This window comes from Neovison vison, chromosome 5, assembly GCF_020171115.1.
Source record: "Neovison vison isolate M4711 chromosome 5, ASM_NN_V1, whole genome shotgun sequence".
Lineage (NCBI taxonomy): Eukaryota > Metazoa > Chordata > Mammalia > Carnivora > Mustelidae > Neogale > Neogale vison.
The window spans coordinates 21,330,714-21,352,620 of record NC_058095.1 but is presented as its reverse complement, the minus strand read 5'-3'; the positions used below and the strand labels follow the sequence as shown (position 1 = coordinate 21,352,620).

The following is a 21,907-nucleotide window of genomic DNA, read 5'->3' as shown; positions in this document are numbered from 1 at the left end:
TTTTGAGGCACCTCCATACTATTTCTGGAGCGGCTGCACCAGCTTGCATTCTCACCAACAGTGTAGGAGGGTTCCCCTTTCTCTGCATCCTTGTCAACATCTGTCCTTTCCTGACTTGTTAATTTTAGCCATGCTGACTGGTGTAAAGTGGTATCTCACTGTGGTTTTGATTTGTATTTCCCTAATGCTGAGTGATGTTGAGCACTTTTTCATGTGTGTGTTGGCCATCTGAATGTCTTCTTTGCAGAAATATCTGTTCATGTCCTCTGCCCATTTCTTGATTGGATTACATGTTCTTTGGGTGTTGAGATTGGTAAGTTCCTTATAGATTTTGGATACTAATCCTTTATCTGATAGGTCATTTGCAAATATCTTCTCCCATTCTGTCGGTTATCTTTTGATTTTGTTGATCATTTCCTTTGCTGTGCAAAAGCTTTTGATTTTGATGAAGTCCCAGTAGTTCATTTTTGCCCTTGCTTCCCTTGCCTTTGGTGATGTTTCTAGGAAAAACTTGCTGCGGCTGAGGTTGAAGAGGTTAGTGCCTATGTTCTCCTCAAGGATTTTGATGGATTCCTGTCTCACATTGAGGTCTTTCATCCATTTTGAGTCTGTTCTTGTGTGTGGTGTAAGGAAGTGTTCTAGTTTCATTCTTCTGCATGTGGCTGTCCAATTTTCCCAAAGCCATTTGTTGAAGAGCTGGTCTTTTTTTCCATTGGAAATTCTTTGGAGGTATATACTTTTAAAAAATGTTTTTAAATTGCAATATAGCTGACACACAATGTTACATTGGTTTCAGGTGTACAACATAGCAATTGGACAGATCTGTACATTGTGCTGTGCTCAACACAGTGTGGCCACCATCTGTCACTATTGAACACTATTGCAATACCATTGACTGTATTCCCTGTGTTGTACTTTTCATCCCCATAATTTACTCATTACATAACTGGAAGCCTGTATCCCCCACTCCCCTTTACTCCCTTTGCCCATCCCCTAACCCCTTCACTCTGGAAACCACCAGTTCTCTGTATGTATACATACTTTTCAAAAATCACTTCTTTATTCTTGAATAATTTTAGACTTACACAAAGTTTGCAGATAGTACAGCATTCCTATCTACCCCTCACTCAATTTCCCTTAATGATAATATCTTAACAATGATGTTGTGCATATGTTGAAACTAAGAAACCAACATTGGTACATTGCTGTTAATTAAACTTCAGATGTTATTCAGATATCACTAGTTTTTCCATTAGTTTTTCCATTACTGTCTTTTTTCTGTTCCAGGATCCAATCTGAGATCCCAAAATACATTTAGTCATCACATCTGGTGATGGTCAGGGACAATCTTTTCTCAGTCTTTCCTAGTTTTTCATGACCTGCACAGTTCTGTGGTATACTAGTTATGTAGGTTACAAACTATTTTTAATCTTATTTGACAGTTGAGGAACCTGAGGCAGAGAGGAGTTAAATGAGATGACCAAAGGACACATAGCTAATAAGTGTTAGAGATATGATTTAAAAGTATTAGAGATATGATTTTAAAGAAGACAGTCTGGTTGCAGAGACAACTCTCTTGACTATCATATAGGGGACATTGCTCTGACAAGTGTAGGTTTCACATTGCCCCAGGATTAGTAGCAGGTAAGATTCGCTGGAATTGACTATATCAGGTTATTGGGGGGTCTTAAAAGCCACATTGAAGAATTTAGCTTTGATTCAGTAAAAAAATAAAATAAAAAAAATAAATTTTGAGTTATCCTAGAGTTTTGAGCAATTCAATTTAGCCAATATTTATAATAGGAATAGAAGCTTGGTCTCACAGAGGTATAGTTTAGATGAAGGGAGAGGCATGGGATTATTGAATCAAGGTTAACTAGGAGGCTGTGATCAGGGGTCTGGTGATCTGTGCCTAAATTAGGCTAGAATCAGTGAAGATGGAAAGAAAGGTCTGGAGGCCAGGATAAATTTGAAAGAAAAATGATATGATGGTTTTCTGTTCTCTTATCATGGATAAACAATTATTAACTTTACAGATAGTTTGTTTTTGCATTGAACTGGGTTATTGAAACTCATCAGAAAATCGAAAATGTCTTTGAGTTGCCAAACATTCCATATTTCAGTGCAGGCTTAATGACCCAGTCCATGTTTTTCCTGTGCTGAGGTTGCTAATCACTATTTAATGTCTGACTTTAAGAAAAAAAGATGATTTGTTTTCACCTTAGAACCTAAACAGTTTTTCCTAGACTCACTCTATATATTCATTTTGTCTTAAACTATAATCACCCCAGAAAGAGTGAGTTACTATATACAACCAGATATATAATTTAGTGGGATAATTGAAAATGTATTGTTAAGTGGCATATGCTTTCTCCTAGATAAAGAGAGCCATGTGTAATCTTATTTATCTTGAACATAGTGCTGTTTGCAAAGGAGCTGTGTACTTTGGTATAGTGGAAAGAGAAGCGGTTTTTAGACTCAGGTGGTTTTAGGTTTGATCCCCCGTGGCACTTACTATTTGTGTAACTTTGGGAGCCTCAGTTTTCACTCCTGTAAGAGAATGATGGTAGTTATCTGTCTGTGGTTTTTTTTTTTTTAAATTAATTAATTAATTAATTTTCAATTTATTTATTTTCAGAAAAACATTATTCATTATTTTTTCACCACACCCAGTGCTCCATGCAAGCCGTGCCCTCTATAATACCCACCACCTGGTATCCCAACCTCCCACCCCCCCCGCCACTTCAAACCCCTCAGACTGTTTTTCAGAGTCCATAGTCTCTCATGGTTCACCTCCCCTTCCAATTTACCCAAATTCCCTTCTCCTCTCTAATGCCCCTTGTCCTCCATGCTATTTGTTATGCTCCACAAATAAGTAAAACCATATGATAATTGACTCTCTCTGCTTGACTTATTTCACTCAGCATAATCTCTTCCAGTCCCGTCCATGTTGCTACAAAAGTTGGGTATTCATCCTTTCTGATGGAGGCATAATACTCCATAGTGTATATGGACCACATCTTCCTTATCCATTCATCCGTTGAAGGGCATCTTGGTTCTTTCCATAGTTTGGCGACTGTGGCCATTGCTGCTATAAACACTGGGGTACAGATGGCCCTTCTTTTCACGACATCTGTGTCTTTGGGGTAAATACCCAGGAGTGCAATTGCAGGGTAATAGGGAATCAGAAGAGACCCCGAATCGCTAAGGAAAAACAAAAATAAAGCTGGCGGCATCACCTTACCTGATTTCAAGCTTTATTACAAAGCTGTGATCACCAAGACAGCATGGTACTGGCATAAAAACAGACACATAGACCAGTGGAACAGAGTAGAGAGCCCAGATATGGACCCTCAACTCTATGGTCAATTAACATTTGACAAAACAGGAAAAAATATACAGTGGAAAAAAGACAGTCTCTTCAATAAATGGTGCTGGGAAAACTGGACAGCTATATGTAGAAGAATGAAACTCGACCATTCTCTTACACCGTACACAAAGATAAACTCAAATGGATAAAAGACCTCAACGTGTGACAGGAATCCATCAGAATCCTAGAGGAGAAGTTGCCACAGCAACTTCTTTCAAGATACGTCTCCAAAGGCAAAGGAAACAAAAGCGAAAATAAACTTCTGGGACTTCATCAAAATCAAAAGCTTCTGCACAGCAAAGGAAACAGTCAAAAAAACAAAGAGGCAACCCACGGAATGGGAGAAGATATTTGCAAATGACAGTACAGACAAAAGGTTGATATCCAGGATCTATAATGAACTCCTCAAACTCAACCCACACGAAACAGACAAACACATCAAAAAATGGGCAGAAGATATGAACAGACACTTCTCCAATCAAGACATACAAATGGCTATCAGACACGTGAAAAAATGCTCATCATCATTAGCCCTCAGGGAGATTCAAATTAAAACCACATTGAGATATCACCTTACACCAGTTAGAATGGCCAAAATTAACAAAACAGGAAACAACATGTGTTGGAGAGGATGTGGAGAAAGGGGAACCCTCTTCCACTGTTGGTGGGAATGCAAGTTGGTGCAGCCTCTTTGGAGAACAGTGTGGAGATTCCTCAAGAAATTAAAAATAGAGCTTCCCTACGACCCTGCAATTGCACTCCTGGGTATTTACCCCAAAGACACAGATGTCGTGAAAAGAAGGGCCATCTGTACCCCAATGTTTATAGCAGCAATGGCCACAGTCGCCAAACTATGGAAAGAACCAAGATGCCCTTCAACGGACGAATGGATAAGGAAGATGTGGTCCATATACACCATGGAGTATTATGCCCCCATCAGAAAGGATGAATACCCAACTTTTGTAGCAACATGGACGGGACTGGAAGAGATTATGCTGAGTGAAATAAGTCAAGCAGAGAGAGTCAATTATCATATGGTTTCACTTATTTGTGGAGCATATCAAATAGCATGGAGGACAAGGGGCGTTAGAGAGGAGTAGGGAATTTGGGTAAATTGGAAGGGGAGGTGAACCATGAAAGACTATGGACTCTGAAAAACAGTCTGAGGGGTTTGAAGTGGCGGGGGGGTGGGAGGTTGGGGTACCAGGTGGTGGGTATTATAGAGGGCACGGCTTGCATGGAGCACTGGGTGTGGTGAAAAAATAATGAATAATGTTTTTCTGAAAATAAATAAATTGGAAAAAAAATGCTTCTGGACGATCTAGAGCCATAGAATTTTAAAGCTGAAAGTGTCCTAGAGAGCTTCTGGTCAACCAACCCTTTTAATTGATTTAAGATGCACAGACTCCAGTGACCAGCTCAGGGCCGCAGAGGCAGCTCAAGTGCAGAGCCACATCTTTCCTGGGTTCCATCTGGGGCATTTTTAACTAGAGGCAAGGGTCTTTGATTGCCTAAAGGTCCACAGAGGTAGTACTGGGACACTCAGACTTATTTTAAGTATTAAAAATAAAGTCTATTTGTTATGCTCCATAAATAAGTGAAACCATATGATAATTGACTCTCTCTGCTTGTCTTATTTCACTCAGCATAATCTCTTCCAGTCCCGTCCATGTTGCTACAAAAGTTGGGTATTCATCCTTTCTGACAATAACAAATAGCATGGAGGACAAGGGGCGTTAGAGAGGAGAAGGGAATTTGGGTAAATTGGAAGGGGAGGTGAACCATGAGAGACTATGGACTCTGAAAAACAGTCTGAGGGGTTTGAAGTGGCGGGGGGGTGGGAGGTTGGGATACCAGGTGGTGGGTATTATAGAGGGCACGGCTTGCATGGAGCACTGGGTGTGGTGAAAAAATAATGAATAATGTTTTTCTGAAAATAAATAAATTGAGGAAAAAAATAAAGTCTAAATATTTATCCCTTACAAGCATGTATAAAAATGTCAGACTGCTTTGCTTTTGACTAAAAAAAAAGAGGTAACGGGTATATTAATCCTAACATTCTCACTGATGCTTATAAATGTATTTTGAACAAACATGAAGGAAGCAATGAATTATTTTACAAAGGTACATGGGAAAAATAATGTTTTTCTAGAAATAAGGGGGTGCCTTTTGGTGAGGAAGCTGGGAATCCTTGTGTGGCAATAATGGCGAGTGTCTCTCACCATCCAGAGTGGGGCTGTCAACACTTTGGGTTGTTTGATTCTCACAATAATCCTGAAACATAAGCAGGGATAAGAGTATCATTTCTGCTATGATAACAAGGAAAGTTAGGCTGAGAGGAAGTGCATAGCCCAAAGTTCCAAGGCAAGTCTAAGCAAATATATGAGATTGCAGTTTGGGTATTGGTAAAAATCTTGCACACTTGGAATTTTACAGGACAACTGTGGAGATGAATTAATGGTCATCACCGAAGTTTTGTTCTAAGAGGAACTGTGTGTTTTTGCTTCCAGAATTGTGTGCCTGTTTCTTGTGTTTGGAGAATACTGCACTCCAGTCTGATACTTTTAATTCATTTTAACACCATGATATTATATGACACTTGGACTAATAAACTTCTAAGGAGAATTCTGACTCATGTAAACCAAGCCTCATTTGAGGGATCAAGGAATAATCAATAAATGCTAATATTCAGAATTGATTTTTCTAGAAGATAGCATATATGAAGAAATGGGTATTTGGTCTTCCCCAAATTACATTGGATTTTGAGCTTGGAATTTTGCCGATGGCTATAACTAAGGGAATCAAAATTATTTCTACAAATTGGCCAGTTTGTTTAGTCACCTAGGGAAGAAAGAAAAATCAATTTCAGGGTCAGTGGAAATTACAATGAATAAGACATTTAAAAAACATATTAATCTCCAGGTTCCAGGATAGGGCCTGGCATAGTGGTTGTCTTCAAAAAATACCTATTGAGTAAAAAGATCTTACAAGATGACCTAGTGAATTTTTCACTTTTCAACCCATGACAAAGAGCCAGTATCTAATTTTTCAATGATTCCACCACACATGCTCTCCTTCTGCTGAGATAAATCTTGGATACGATGAATTGCTGTTTAGGTTTAGGTAGGCATTCCACTTTCTCTGAGAGGAAACATGAGAATAAATCATCACAAAGCAACATTTGCTAAGCCAGAATAAAGTTTATTAAAGAATAGTCAAAATAGTTATTTCTCAAAGAGCCATGAAATGGCCTAAAAGACAGAAAGAAGGTCTTTAACTCCACTCAAAGGAGGAGAGAAGAAGTTGAGTGAATTCATGAAAACATGGCCCAGGGTCTTGGGATTGATTTAGCCTGATGTAGGTGGTAGCAGGGGTTGAAGGTCAGATGATGAGCCCCACATCCCTGACCTATGCAGAGATAGGGTTGCTTAGCAGGGCTCACAGGGGCTCTGACAGCCAGGCTGCACGTAGGTGGTCAGGTTGATCCCACTCATTCCAGGGGTTGGGTAGGAAGAATTGAGCAGCCAGCAAGTGGGCACATAGGTGTCAGGCTCACAGCAGGGTGGGGGGCAGGTGTCGCAGCAGGTAGGCTGGAGGAGGCTGATGTCATGAGGGCAGGTGCTGGGCAGGCAGACTCCACACCGGCAGCATTTGTCAGAGGAGCAGATGGTGGTGGCGGGGCCGGTGGGGACGCTGCAGCAGCAGGGAACACAGCAAGCCATGGTGTCAGGAGTTGGGTTTTTGTTGGGTTGAGAAGAGGAGTCTGTTGGTGTCTCAATGCTTCTCTCTTCTGCCTTGGCTCTTTTATACTCACCTTCCTGGGCGTCAGCCTATTACCACGATTTTTTTTCCGTGTTTCAGTTTATAGCTGTCACCATTAAAACCGTCTAATTACTTAAGTGTTTATTACCTGAGACACATTCTTTACCTTATAAAAAGGGTTTAGGTTGTTTTGTTGTCAAATTAGGACTCTTCATGTTGGCTCTTTGTCACTTTAAGGACACTTCATTTCAATCTTCAAAGGCACCGAGTCATTAACCTCTAATCATTATACATCATTAGTGATGGCCTGGTATGCTAGGTATCTGCAAATCATCCCCACATTTCTTTTGTCTGTTTTTCAGATAAGGAGATAAGTAGGCTTTTTGATTGCTGGTCTTCCAGCAACCAAAGATTCTATGGGATAATCCAGGTCTTCTGGCTGAAAAAGCGCTAAGGGTCTTAGATTTATTCTTCATGGCTCCGACAAGCTGAATTAAGATGAACAGTTGGGATCTGTAGAGAAGGAGATTCTGATTCTGTGTAAAGAAACACCTCCTTAGCTGTAAAAATCTTTTGCTTTTTATTCCCTCCATGCGGGCCGTGAACGGTAACTTGTCAGGGACAGGCAGATGAGAGTCAGAAACTGTACATTAAAACTCCATCCAACAATGTTATGAACTAGGATTATTCGTAACCCAAAGAACAGTCATATGGGGCCATTTAGAGACTAAACAGTATTTCATAAAATGAGTTCCATGAACACATGTTTGAAGCAACCATTAAAGGGTTCTCTGGTAAATACATTTGGGAAATAGAGTTTTTCATTGGTGGACCTTCCAAGGCCTTTAATATGCAAAAGTGCTCTGTGATTTTCCAAGAAAGAGATGTAACATGTATTTTTCTCCAAACTTGCTTGGCCATGGAATCATTTTATTTGTTTCCATAAGTTAGCTTCTTAAGTTAGTGTTCTCTGGAGCACATTTAGGAGATTTCCAAGTCACATCTAAACTACTAAAGCCTTAGTGATCATATTATTTAATTAAATAAAGGTATAAAACTTACTGTGATGTTTTAGAATTGCTTTGGAATAGGAAAAGTACCAAACTAGTAAACCTTCAGGAAATATTTTACTTTGAAAGTCTTAAAGAATATGTTTTCTTGACCCAGCTGCATATAAAATGGCTCAGGCTTTAAAAAATAAGTAGAGAATTGTACAACATAAAGATGTCAGAAGCCAAAATCAACAAGACGATGGATCCAAAAGCTGCTTTACATGAAAACTTTTCATCTTATCACTTATCACTACTAGAACGATTTTGTGGTTTTGGATTCCTCTGCTAGAATTTTGCTTGTCATCCACATTCCTCCCACAGATATCTCTTGTTCAGTCAAACCCTCATTTGGTCGAACACCTATTGCAATTCAGACATTGCATAAAAAAGAAGCAAATATGTGCCTGCCCTTGAAGTGGTAGAGAAGAGACACAGAGAAGTAAACTGGTAAATGACAACGGGGTTGTACATCCAGGTGTTTTGGGTGAGGTGTGGGAGTTTAGAAGGAGGTGGAAAATTCAGGAAGTGCTTCATGAAAAGAGAACGATTGTGTGGGTATCGCAGCATGATGAGGAGCTTAGCATGTAGGAAGGAATAGGAAGGGAATTTCAGCAAGTAAATCAAGGAAACAAAACGCCGCGGAGCGTTCATGGGATGGCAACAGGGTTGACTGGGGGAAGCACAAAGCATGGACTCCTGATCTTCTTTACTCGGGGAGGCTGTGGAGGAGGAGCAGTGGGAGATGGAGTTGGAAAGGTGGGCTAGGGCCACAGTAGGAAGAATTTGCTCTAGTAGGCTCCACTCAGGATTTTGAACTTTGTCCTCTTGGCAATAGAGGTTAGTTAAAGATTTTGAACAGATACAGGGCATGTGTGGATTTGTTTTTAGAAAGATGACTAGTTTTTGAGTAGAGACTCAGCAACATCATCACTTACTAAGTATTAGGCCTTGTGCTGGGTGCTTAACATGTGTTACACAGTTCTCACCCCAGGCTGAGCCTGGCAGAGTTGCCGTCCCTGCCACTTCCCAGATGAGGATCCTGGGCCATAGACAGGCTAAGTAACTAGTCAGTGAGTAGGTGATGGAGCTGGCGTTTGAAGCCAAGCAGTCTGGCTCCAGGTTGTGCACTCTCAGCCACTCTACAGATTTCCTCTTGGTGGATGGGGGTGGAGTGGGGGTGTTGTTCTGACTAGACAACCCTAAGAGACGTTGATGTAAAATGGGTGGGAACAGGTTATTGAAGTGCTTGAGACCATAAAAAAAGGGGAGTTGATTTGAAAGCCTATTTTCTTAACCAAAATGCTAGCGGTAGAAAGGAGATAATTTGAAGGCAGGGACAGTAGATGGGAAGCTATTTGGGTGTCCTTTGGGGGTATTGAGGAGGGTGTGGTTTTTGTCTTAAAGACAAAAGAGAGGATATATCTGGGATTTCTAGTCAGATTATTCAATTTCCTGGGGACCACTGGTGGCTTAGCAGTTTCCACAACAAAACTAATATTCTTTTTTTTTTTTTTAAAGATTTTATTTATTTATTTGACAGACAGAGATCACAAGTAGGCAGAGAGGCAGGCAGAGAAGAGAGAGAGGAGGAAGCAGGCTCCCCACGGAGCAGAGAGCCCGATGTGGGACTTGATCCCAGGACCCTGGGATCATGACCTGAGCAGAAGGCAGAGGCTTTAACCCACTGAGCCACCCAGGCACCCCCAAAACTAATATTCTTGTTTTCAAGATGACTACAATATGGTCATCTTCTCCTCGGCTAATAGGTAACAATTATTGAACATATGTACCATATGCCAGGCATAATACATAGTATTTTATGCACATTTTCTTCCTTATTTCTTACAACCCTATAAGACCAGGACTGTTACTATACGTGCTTCCCAGAAGACAAAACTGAGAGTGAGGATATTAAATAATGATTTAAAGTAATACGGGTAGTAAATGGCACCTGTCTAATAGCAGTTCCTCATACTTATTAATAAAAATCAGCATTTTTTTTTCAAAGATTTTATTTACTTATTTGACAGAGAGAGATCACAAGTAGGCAGAGAGGCAGGCAGAGAGAGAGGAGGAAGCAGGCTCCCTGCTGAGCAGAGAGCCGGATGCGGGGCTCGATCCCAGGACCCTGGGATCATGACCTGAGCCGAAGGCAGCGGCTTAACCCACTGAGCCACCCAGGCACCCCCAAAAAATCAGCATTTTTCTGGAATTAAATTTACATAACTGTAAATTGTGTTTATTCATTTTTTTTAATTAGTTAAATCATTCAGCAGATCAGCCAGCACTGTGGTAAGTGCTGTGCATACAGGTGTTAACAGACCAGATAAAGTCCTTGTTATCAAGGTGTTCATTCTAGTAGGGGAAAACAATAATAAAAAAATGAAGGAGTAACCATGGCAAGTGACAAGTGCCAGGAGAAAATGAAACAGGGTGAAGTGATAGAGTGGTGGGAGGTCGGGTGGTCAGTGACAGCCCTTGCCAGGTGGCTGGTGTGCGTGTGGCAAAAGATGAGTGTGAAAGTGCATGAGGTTCACAGAGGTAGGCAGATGCTGGGCCATGTAGGGTTTTTGTAGGTTCAACACAGTTTAGCTTTTATTCTGAAGGCACTGAGAATGCACTGGGTGCTTTGCAGCAGGGGGTGAAAGCATGCGTTATGTTCTGGGGAAAGGCAGGTGCTCCAGGGCCAAAGTGAAAACTGGCAGAACAATCCATGGTCCAGGAGAGAGGATGAGCTGTGGTGCCAGTGGTGGAGGAACTGGTAAGAGGTGGAAGAGTTGGAGAGACATTTTGAAAGTAGAGATGGTAGGTTGTGCTCATCAGGAAGATGTGTGGAGAGAGAGACCAACCACCATGTTTAGATCTCAGATTTACTCATAGGTGAGAGGGGAGCTGAGCCACAGAGCTGCCATCTGGGGCAGTGGGAAGAGGTGGATGATGAAGTCAGTGTGGGACCTGCAAGGTAAGCAGCCTGAAGCCCTTGAAAGGGAGCAGGGCTGAAGACACAAGAGGCCCCAACACCCAGACGCAAAATGTGCTTACTGCCAAGTTCTTGGCCTGGGATGAAAGGTCACTTTTATGTGTGTTAGTCACAGTTATTTTGTGAGCCTCTGTGTGCCTTACCAACATCCTGGATTTCCTGGGTGCTGTCGGGAAAACCCTCCCATGACAGCACCTCCCGAGTCAGCAGGAATGTCAGTGTGGGGAGATTTCACACTTCGAGGCAACTCAATTTTCTTTAAGCCTGATGGAGCACTTCATCCCTTCACAAAAGCAGGCTATAGGAGCCTTTTCAGTTTGTCATCCTAATAAAAATGCCTGTAAGTAAAAACATTTGGTCTTTGTTTTCTGAATTGCATGATCTATTCAATTTCTGGTGAACTCCTTTATGATATCATTTGGAAGAGCAAATAGCTGGCATCAGGATGGCTACGGACGTCAGTCTTTTCATTGCATGATGTTCACTTTATTCTTTGCTGAGCAGGCAGGCAGAGGATTCTGGGTTTGGGTTAAGTGGTGGACTTTGGGGGCTTTTTCGAGATAGTTTCTAGTGTGTGGTTATAGCCAAGACAGAATCAAGGCTTGCTAGCTTATTAGCCTGTGCCGACTGGATTTCTTTTAAATGGAAATAATGTTTTGCGACTTGAAGACAGCTGATACTGGCTTAAAGGGAGGGGTGAGTGAGCCCTTCCACCCTGTGTCCCATGGACATGTATGGTCCTGCTGCAACATGCCAGAGCAGGTTTCACGGTACTCAGCCACACCGCACATGCATGCTTCACCCAGCTTCTGCTCACTAGCAGTGCTGCCTGTTTTTCTTGGAGGGTTAATTCTCGTGTGTTACTGTGGGCTGTAGAATGTGCAGTAGTAACAGGAAATTATACACAGTTAAGGAAGGTATAAATTGTATGTGTTAAGTAAAATTAACCTGGTTGGGAAAATGGATGTTTAATAAAATTTGGATGCCTAATATATGACAGGCATTGAGGAAATTAAATTTTTGGCTGTTCACTGTGTGAAATCTAGTATTGAGATAATTAAACATAATTATTCTATAGTAAACATAGGGTTTTTATTCCTTGGAATTATTTGCTAACAATAGTTATATCAAATAATTTTATTTTGAATCAAATGTTTCTCATTGATTAGACAAATCTAATTACTGGGTTAAATTAAATAGCTACTATATTTCCAAAGAATTCCTGTAAGTGGCTGAAATTTTTAAAAATTAAGATAATTTAATGTTAATGTATTTAAATAACTGGCATGATGACTTTAAAATACATTTTGAGTTGTTAGTTTACTATAATATGCAGCTGATTATATAATAACAGCAAACCCTTATCTAGCATTCACTATGTAGCAGATATGGTTCTATGCTTTGCATGTATTATGTAATTTAATTCTTACAGCAGCCCCTTGTGGTTGGTATTAAAGATATCCTCTGTTTTACAGATGAGGGAAATTGAAGCATAGCAAGAATAAATAAGTTGCTCAAAGTCAGCAACTGGTAAATAGTGGAGTTGGGATTTGAACCCTGGCTATCTGACTCCAGAGTCTGTGTTCTTAATCACTGTATACTAATCTATAATCTCTCCATTGTTGGCTGTTATATTTTTGAGGAGAAAAATATGTAATTTAGCTTATTTTAGCCGGTCTTTGTTGAGCCCCTGCTATTTGTCTTGCACTGTGGTAGGAGACTGAGGGGACTTAGGAATGAGCAGGACACAGTTGTACTTTCAGGTGGTTTAGTTTCTACTGGAGTTCTTTGGGCACACAGGACTTGAAGACAAAGCAGAATAGGAAGGTCATTCCAATTGTAGCGAGCAGCTGCAGTAAAGGCACAGATATGGAAAAGAACCAATTGTCATTAGGGAGCAGTGAATATTATACTGTGTCTGGAAAAGAGTCTTGGAAGGTAAAAGCTAGATGGAGAGTCTTGACTCACAGGCTGAGGAGTTTGAACAAAAGTAAAGTAGTTAGACCATTGAAAGCCACTGGCATGTTTTTCTAAAGCAGGGAAATTACTTCATTAATCTCCCCATTTGTAAAATACCACATCACTAGAATGTTTAAGGAATAAAGTAAATCATGCACTAAGAATGTTTAACACGGTGTCTGGAACATAGCGAGTGCTCAATAAATTGTTCTAAATAAAGGGTAGTTATTAATTAAATGAAGGGGAGCTAGAGTTCTTTTTCCATCATTTACAGGTGTTCTATTTAACAACGAGGTGGTCTGGGGGTAAATCCTAGGAGTTTAGCTTTCCAGTCTCTCAATGTCTGAAAAGTCTTCTGCCTGTTCAGTCTTCACTATAACTTTGCAACCAGTAGGAGCTCCACCTCTCCAAAGGAAGGCCTAGTGGCTCTCTGCCTTGCTTTGCTGGAACCCTGTGAAGCTACTGGGAAGCAGTGTCTTCTTCTCTAATACCTTCTGCCATGTTGCCATTTTGTGGAGGTAGTTCTTGCAAACCCTCAGTAAGATTTATTATTTAGAAGGGACTGAAGCACAGCTCTGTCAGCTTGAGTATGGTTTTTTCCATTCTGAATTCCTCATTAATACCTATGGTTTATGGGAAATGATGCAATTCACATTGAAATTCAGTTTGAAAAAAAATTTTTTTAACATTTTATTTTTTTAATTGACAGAGATTACAAGTAGGCAGAGATGCAGGCAAAGAGGTAGGGGAGGCAGGCTCTCCGCTGAGCAGAGAGCCGGATGTGGGGCTCGATCCTAGGGCCTTGAAATCATGAGCTGAAGGCAGTGGCTTAACCCACTGAGCCACCCAGGTGCTCCTGAAAAAAAATTTTTTAAGACTTTATTTTACAGAGATCGCAAGTAGGCAGAGAGGCAGGCAGAGAGAGAGAGGAAAGCAGGCTCCCTGATGCAAGGCTTGATTCCAGGACCCTGAGATCATGACCTGAGCTGAAGGCAGAGGCCCATCCCACTGAGCCACCCAGGCGTCCCCAGTTTGAAATTTTAACTGGAGAACTATGATGTTTTAGGACAGCTTAAAATCATAGCTGGTCAGCATTCATCAGTAGAAATTTGGCTTCTTGGTCAGTTGGGAAGAAGTACGTGAAAAGGAGAGGACCATCATCTGTGGGAAAAAATTCCTGCAAGTATTGAGTGTTTTGATTTTTCTGAGTGCAGATGAGTTGGATAAAGAAGGAGCAACCACCCAAATGGAGTAAAACATCACCCTGGATAGCCTTCTTCCTAGTTTTCTCAACTTTATCCTCTACTCTTGTGTACTTGGGTATTTATTGTTAACCTCCTAGTAGTAGGGTTTTGTTCTCCTGAAGATGTACAATTGAATGGAGAGGAGGAAGAGAAAAAATTATTTTTTTTTTAAATGCCAAGCACATTACTATTGATAAACTTATTTTTTAAAACTATTTTATTTATTTGATAGAGAGAGAGAGGTCACAAGTAGGCAGAGAGCGAAGGCGGGGGCTTAACCCACTGAGCCACACAGGTGCCCAATAAACTTATTTGATACAGGGACACTGAGATATTAGAACCCCTATTTGATAGGCAAGATATAACTGGGTAGATTTGTGATTTTCATCTTAGGTCTTCTGATTCCTTTTTTGGTTCCTTCCTACAATTGAAAAGGTCTTTAGAGTGATCAAAGTGTACAGTCTATACTCAAATACAATATAACAAGATATTTGTTTGGCTTACTTCCAGTTTCAACCTCTGGTCCACACGGATTTCTGTTCCTAACCTTTGTTTGCTTCTCTCTCGTTTTTGCCTCTTCTGTTCAATAAAACAGTAAGTGTTGGGGTGAAGTTTCAAAATGCTAAACTCAGAGTTTCCTGAATTCTATCTTTAGGATTCATTATATTATCTCCTGCCTCCCCCATGATGCCCTCTAGGGTAGAACCATGAATTTCTCCTGCTTCAAGATCTTCCGGCTGTTACTCTACATAAACCTCTGTCATCTTGATTCTTTTCAAACTTTCTCATGGCTTACCACCTCAGAGACTCTGAAAATCCTGTGTTCCTTCGCTTCTCCATCCCACAATGTTATAAACCTATTAGGATCTTTTCTGCAGGCCTACAGGTCTGATCTTTTGAACAAATGAATACTACCTTTACTTTATTCTGGCTCCATTCAAACCAAGATTCCTCCCATCATTTTGAGAAAAGATTTAGTTTGTCTCTTCCATCGAAGATAAATACTGTATTGAAAAATCTTAAAAAAATGAAGAGCCCCAATATGAACAAATATTTGGTGCTTTGGATTAGGCTCTCTCAATTTCACGAGAACACTTTTACTTAGCTTTCAAATCCCCAGGCTCACCTAAGGCTTTCATGCTTCTGTTGATGTGATGATTCAGCATTTTCTCCCTTCAGTTTCTCAAAATCCCTTTGTATTCTTGGACTTTTAAAACTAAGTTTGCCTAATAGTGTTTAATAGAACAATCATGATAGAAAGCAGAGAAACCTGCTTTCTATCATAGTTGTTATAGTTTGGGGGATGTCAGTAATTAACAAAGGGCCACCTGCTGTCAGGTCTCCAAGGCACAGCCCACTTTGCATAGAAGGTTTTTATAGACATGGTAGAGCTTTCTTAACTACAGAGCTAAATGGTCCTGAGTAGTCTCTCTTGTTCCTCAGTCAGAATTTGTCAGGCCTATAATGTAATTCTCTGGCTGTCACCGCCAAGGCTCAGAGTTTTTTTTTTTTTTTTTAAGATTTTTATTTATTTATTTATTTGACAGCTAGAGATCACAAGTTGGCAGAGAGGCAGGCAGAGAGAGAGGAGAAAGGAGGCCCCTTGACGAGCAGAGAGCCCATCCCAGGACCCTGAGATCATGAGATCATGGCCTGAGCTGAAGGTAGACGCTTTAACCCACTAAGCCACCCAGGTGCCCCAAAGCTCAGAGTCTTATTTGTTCCATAGTTAGTTCCCAGGATTAGCCAAAGTTAGATGGGAAGTCTGAACAAATGGTTCAGTAGATAATCTGAATTTTTTTTTTAATTTTTTATTTATTTATTTAACAGACAGAGATCACAAGTAGGCAGAGAGGCAGAGAGAGAGGGGGAAGCAGGCTCCCTGCTCAGCAGAGAGCCCGATGTGGGGCTCGATCCCAGGACCCTGGGACCATGACCTGAGCCGAAGGCAGCGGCTTAACCCACTGAGCCACCCAGGCGCCCCGATAATCTGAATTTTTAAAGGCAGTAAGAGTGTAACAGTAAGGGTCCCTTCAAGAAACAAGAACCGCGGGGCACCTGGATGGCTCAGTCAGCTCAGGTCATGATCTCAGGGTCCTGGGATTGAGCCCCACATTGGGCTCTCTGCTCAGCGGGAAGCCTGCTTATCCCTCTTTCTCTGCCTGCCTCTTTGCCTACTTGTGATCTCTGTCTGTCAAATAAATAAATAAAATCTTAAAAAAAAAAAAGAACCACACCCATTATTTGAATCAAGTAAGTTGTATATGGAGACTTTAAGCTCTTAAAAAAATGAAAGGGTTAAAAGGGGATACTGAGATGTTACAAATGTAGGAACTACAGAACACCCTGGGAAAGATAGTTTCTTTCAAGGGAAAAGGGAGGGAATTAACACTTAGAAATTTAGAGAGGGGGTTGTCCTGAGAATCAGATGTTTCAGGAAAACTGGCTAGCTGGTGACTTTGAGTGGGGTGTGCTGTGAGGTAGTTTCTCCACATGTTGAGAATATTGCAGACTGGATTTAGGTGCTTTTTGGGGAAGGATCTGGGGCTGCTGGAGTGAACAGGTATTACTGGGGGAGACTCCTGGGAATTGTCAGTATTCAGGAAGTCCCAATTAAGCAGAAGGAAGCAAAAAGGAAGGAGCACTGCCTTCTTCCTCTTCAGCTTTGCAGCTTTCCTCTGTCACCCCCTAGTGGCAAAGCCCGACAAAGTGGTTTGCAGAGCATCACAGGGCTGTTAACAGCAGGGAGGGCATGCAGCTGGGAGAGTATCTTAGCACCTGGCACAGAAGAGCTTACTCTGAAAGCCCAGAGCTTCCCAACAATATCAGCGAGGGAGACAAACCATAAGAGACTCTTAACTATAGGAAACAAATTGTGACGGTTGCTAGAGGGGAGGTGGGTAGGGGGAAATGGGGTAACTGGGTGTTGGGCATTATTAGGGAGGGCACGTGATGTAAAGAGCACTGGGTGTTGTATGCAACTGATGAATCACTAAACTCTACCCCTGAAACTAGTAATATACTGTATGTCAATTATTTGATTTTAAATAAAATAAAAAATAAATAATCTGAACCTACCCACACCATTCTTTATTTCCAGTTCCTTAATGTCATTGTCTCATTATGAGTTTTGGAGTCAGAGTTGGGTTCATATTTTAGTTTTTCTTTGGGAGCTGTGTGACTATAAGCAAGCTATTTAATTTTCTTTAGTCATTAAAAAACTACTTTGAGATATGATTGACATACAAAAAGCCAAGTTTAATGTAAATAACTCAATGAGTTTGGAGGTAAGTATATGACCAGTGAAATAGCATAATCAATGCCATAAACTTGGAAAGTTTCCTCTTCTTTTTTTTTCATTTTCCTCTTTTTTGGTGATAAGAACACTTAATATACATCTTTTTAGCAAATTTTGAAGTATACATTGCAGTATTGTTAACTATAGACGCTGTGATACACAGTAGAACTCTAAGACTTACTCATTTTACATAACTGAAGTTTTGTACCCTTTGACTATTACCTTCTCAATTCTCCCCACTCCCGAACCTCTGGTAACAGATGTGAAATATTGGGGTTCAGGAGCAAACAAGAAAGAATTCTTGAGACATCTTTGGTGCAAAAAGTGTAGTTTTATTAAAGCACAGGGACAGGACCTGTGGGCAGAAAGAGCTGTATTGGGGTTGTGAAGAATGGTTGATTTTATACTTTCAAGTTGGGAGGGGTTTGGGGATAGCCTGAGTCTCTAAGGAACTTGGAAGCAAGGTTTCCAGGACCCTGAGGGACTGGCAGTTGTTAGGAAAACTCCATTTACTACTGTCTAGTAAAAACCTTAGTCATGAGATGCTTCGGGTGAATATCAGTGGACCATATGCTTGGAGGATGATTGCTAACATATATCTTGGGTCAGGGTAGAGATAAAGGAAGTTTCCAAAGGGGTTTTTACAGGATCCTGGAGGTGTAGGTAATGTCAAGCTAAAGTTGTCTTTTGCCTTTAGCAAAGTATTAATGGTGAAGCAGTTGAGTTCCTGGAGAACGATCACTCTGCTTGTATCAAATACTTGTTGATGGGCTGTAAATTGTAAGGAGATTTAATTTGTTCTTTTTTTTTTTTGCTTTTTTACTCCACTTCAGTAACCACCATTCCTTTCTCTGCTTCTATGAGTTTGACTATTTTATTTTCTCATATAAGTGGCATCCTCTAGGATTTGTTCTGCATCTGGCTTACTTATGTTAGCATAATCATCCATGTTGTTGGAAACAATACAATTTACCTTCTTTTTTAAAGTTGGGTAATATCCCATTGCATATAAATACCATATTTTCTTTATCCATCATTCATTGTTGGATACTTACTTTGCTTCCATGTCTTAGATATTGTGAATAATGTTGTAATAAACACGGGAATACACCTGTCTCTTTGAGATCCTGGCTTCAGTTTGTTTAACCTCTTTCAAATTTAATTTACTCATCTTACAAAACCAAGATAACTGTCTGTTTCACAGAACTGATAGAATATTAAATGAAATTGAGTTCACTTGAAGTTTAGTCTGGGTATAGCATATGGCACTAAACAAGGGAAGGAGAAAGGAGAAGAAAAATAAGGAAGAAAAATACACATAGTTTCTATAATCCTTCTAATTGGTCACAAGACTGTTGTTGATACTTGTAACTCTCTTCCTCCTCTACCCGTTTTATGTTTTCTTTATGCTCAGTCAGGACTTGAGTTGGTTGAGGTTCTTTACCTGATAGGGAATGATTTAAATCTTCATTTCTGAAAGGTCTTGAATCCATAGTGGGCCTTTTTCAGGTTGTCAATAAATGGGTTACACTAGCACGCTCACATAGAGTATATATTGAATTCAGAATCCAAAAAAGCCCACCAAGAGTTGTGCTTTTTCCCAGCCAAAGACATTTCAAGGGACAGCAGTTTTTCTTTCATCCTAAAAAGGAGATCTCAACATGTTCTAGACAGTTTGACTCTAAGAAGTTTCACTGAGGTGGGAACCTCCTTAATTTTTGTGGGGTTTATCTTTAACCTGGAGTTCACATGTGTTTACTAAGACATCTAAAGTACTTGCTACTTCCTGCTCCTCAGAAACAATTAGCATGATGTCATCTGTAGTGTCACTGTAGTGGACTGATATGCTGTGTGGAATATCAAGTTGATTAAGATCTCTGCTGAGTATATTATGACAGAAAGCAGGAGAGTTGACACAGCCTTGAGGCAGTATTTGTAAAGTTACTGTTAGTCATGCCAGGCCAGTTAAAAGCAAACTACTTCTGATTGTCCTTGCAAACTGATATGGAGAAAAAGGCATTTTCATGTCAAAAGCTGCATGCTTCTAATTGCCTGGAGCTATGTTGATTTGTTCCATGAAATACACTCCATCTGGACATAAGCTCCAATTGGAGCCATTACCTAAATTAGTTTAAGTAATGGTAGATAATTACTCTTATATTATAAGATTTCAGCTTATTGGATAAATCTTCAGCTTATTTGGATAAATACATAAGAACACACAATTGCTGGATTGTATGATAAGCCTATGTTTAACTTGTTAAGAAATAGCCCAACGGTCTTCCAAAGTGGCTGTACCATTGTATATTCCCTCCAGCAGTGAGAGAGAAGTCTTGTTGCTCCAGCAGGATTTCACCAGCATTTGGTGTTGTCACTAGATTTTTAGCCACTCTAATGGTGTGCAGCTTGAACTTTTTTTTTTTTTTTTTTTACTCTTTCCTCCCATTTAGAATGATCTTCATGGGCCCCCAAGATTACCTCCTTTGTGAAGCCTTTCCAGATGCCACTCCTGACGTAACCCCTGCTGGTCCCAAAGTGATCTTTTCCTTTTGAAATCCTGTTTCTGTAGCCTACATAACCAAAGTACTACTTTCCACAGCAGTGGTGTTACTTTATTGTAGTTCTCCCTGCTCTGTCTGGGTCCTGCGTTGTCTCCAACTCCCTTCGAATCGACCCAGACATGAAATTCAGATCTTCCACTGGTATTCACAGGAAAGTTGACCTACCCTAAAGATTGTGTGAGTTTGGTAACTTAAGGGGAGGAGTCATAGAGTAATATTTATGACCTCCTGACTGGGTCTCTCCTCTCTTCTTTCTTCTTCTCACTCCCTTTCTGGGGTATTAAAAAAAAAATCCTTCTCTTTGTCTCATGTGTAATTATTTTACATCCTTCTTTTAGGGTTTTGGGTTAGCCAGCATGCACATCACATGTGATGCACCTATTGTAAGTTGGACCTTTGAGGCATATTGCCACAAAAGCCTCTTCCCACGATGGAGATTTTTTTCTACCAACTCTCAAGAAAATACAGCTTATCTTGTTAAATTGTTTGTAGCTACTTTCTTCTTCTTCTTTTTAAAAGATTTTATTTATTTATTTGACAGAGATCACAAGTAGGCAGAGAGGCAGGCGGCGGGGGGGGGAAGCAGGCTCCCTGCTGAGCAGAGAGCCCGATGTGGGGCTCAATCCCAGGACTCTGGAGCTGAAGGCAGAGGCTTTAACCCACTGAGCCACCCAGGTGCCCCATGTAGCTATTTTCACAAATATACTTTTTCTTACTGGATAGCAAATTCCTCAAGGATAAGAAATAAGTTTTCGGGCGCCTGGGTGGCTCAGTGGGTTAAGCCGCTGCCTTCAGCTCAGGTCATGATCTCAGGGTCCTGGGATCGAGTCCCGCATCGGGCTCTCTGCTCAATGGGGAGCTGCTTCCTCCGATCTCTCTCTGCCTGCCTCTCTGCCTACTTGTGATCTCTCTCTGTCAAATAAATAAATAAAATCTTTAAAAAAAAAAGAAATAAGTTTTCATCTTTCTGATCTCCATAGTCCCTGCTTTAGAAGTGGTGATCAATAAATGTTTATAGAATGAATGAATGAATGAATACACTATATATGATTTTAGTTTCTTTTAAAAAGAAATAGATGTATTTCTTTCAAGTAGGCTTTCATGAATTATCACAGTTAACCCATTTTATGTATAAATAGATGCACAGACTATGGTTTGTTTGCCCAGTTATAATATTTATTAAGAGATGACTGAAAACACTGTATCACAGATGTAATTGAAATAGCCAACAGGCAAAATCATTATGATCCCCTCCTCCTTGCAAAAAAAGGGATGGAACCAGATGTTGAACTATGAAAAAGTCTAGCCTACTTCTTAGAGGATGAATGTTGGGTAAGAGCTTCCATTCTTTCTGGTGACAACTGAGAAAAGTCACTTGGCTATATTCTGGTGCTTTTGATGTTAGAAAAATGCTAGGTAAACAGAGCTAAGAATAGATTATAAAGCAGGGAAGAATTAGAGTTGTGGGCAGTTCTCAAGGGTTAATTCTACAGTATATCAGTAATTTTCAACCCTGCAAAAAAATCAGAAATAGATATCTAAAGCATTTTGATAGTCAGCTGGTAGGTTCACAGCATTCCCGTGTTTGCAGTGGATGGTCAGGGTATCTACTACAGAATGAAATCAGCTAAAATTCATATACTTGGTAGCCCCCATAACAAAAATGCAAATGGAAGTCTAA

General features: G+C 40.4%; 1 protein-coding gene across 1 annotated transcript; it reads right to left on the bottom strand.

Moving 5' to 3' along the window:
- Positions 1-6,798: 6,798 nt before the first annotated feature.
- LOC122906269 (keratin-associated protein 3-1) lies at positions 6,799-7,131 on the bottom strand. Its single transcript, XM_044248016.1, has one exon. The coding sequence runs from the start codon at positions 7,090-7,092 to the stop codon at positions 6,799-6,801; it is 294 nt and encodes a 97-aa protein (XP_044103951.1). The 5' UTR covers positions 7,093-7,131.
- Between the last annotated feature and the right edge of the window lie 14,776 nt (positions 7,132-21,907).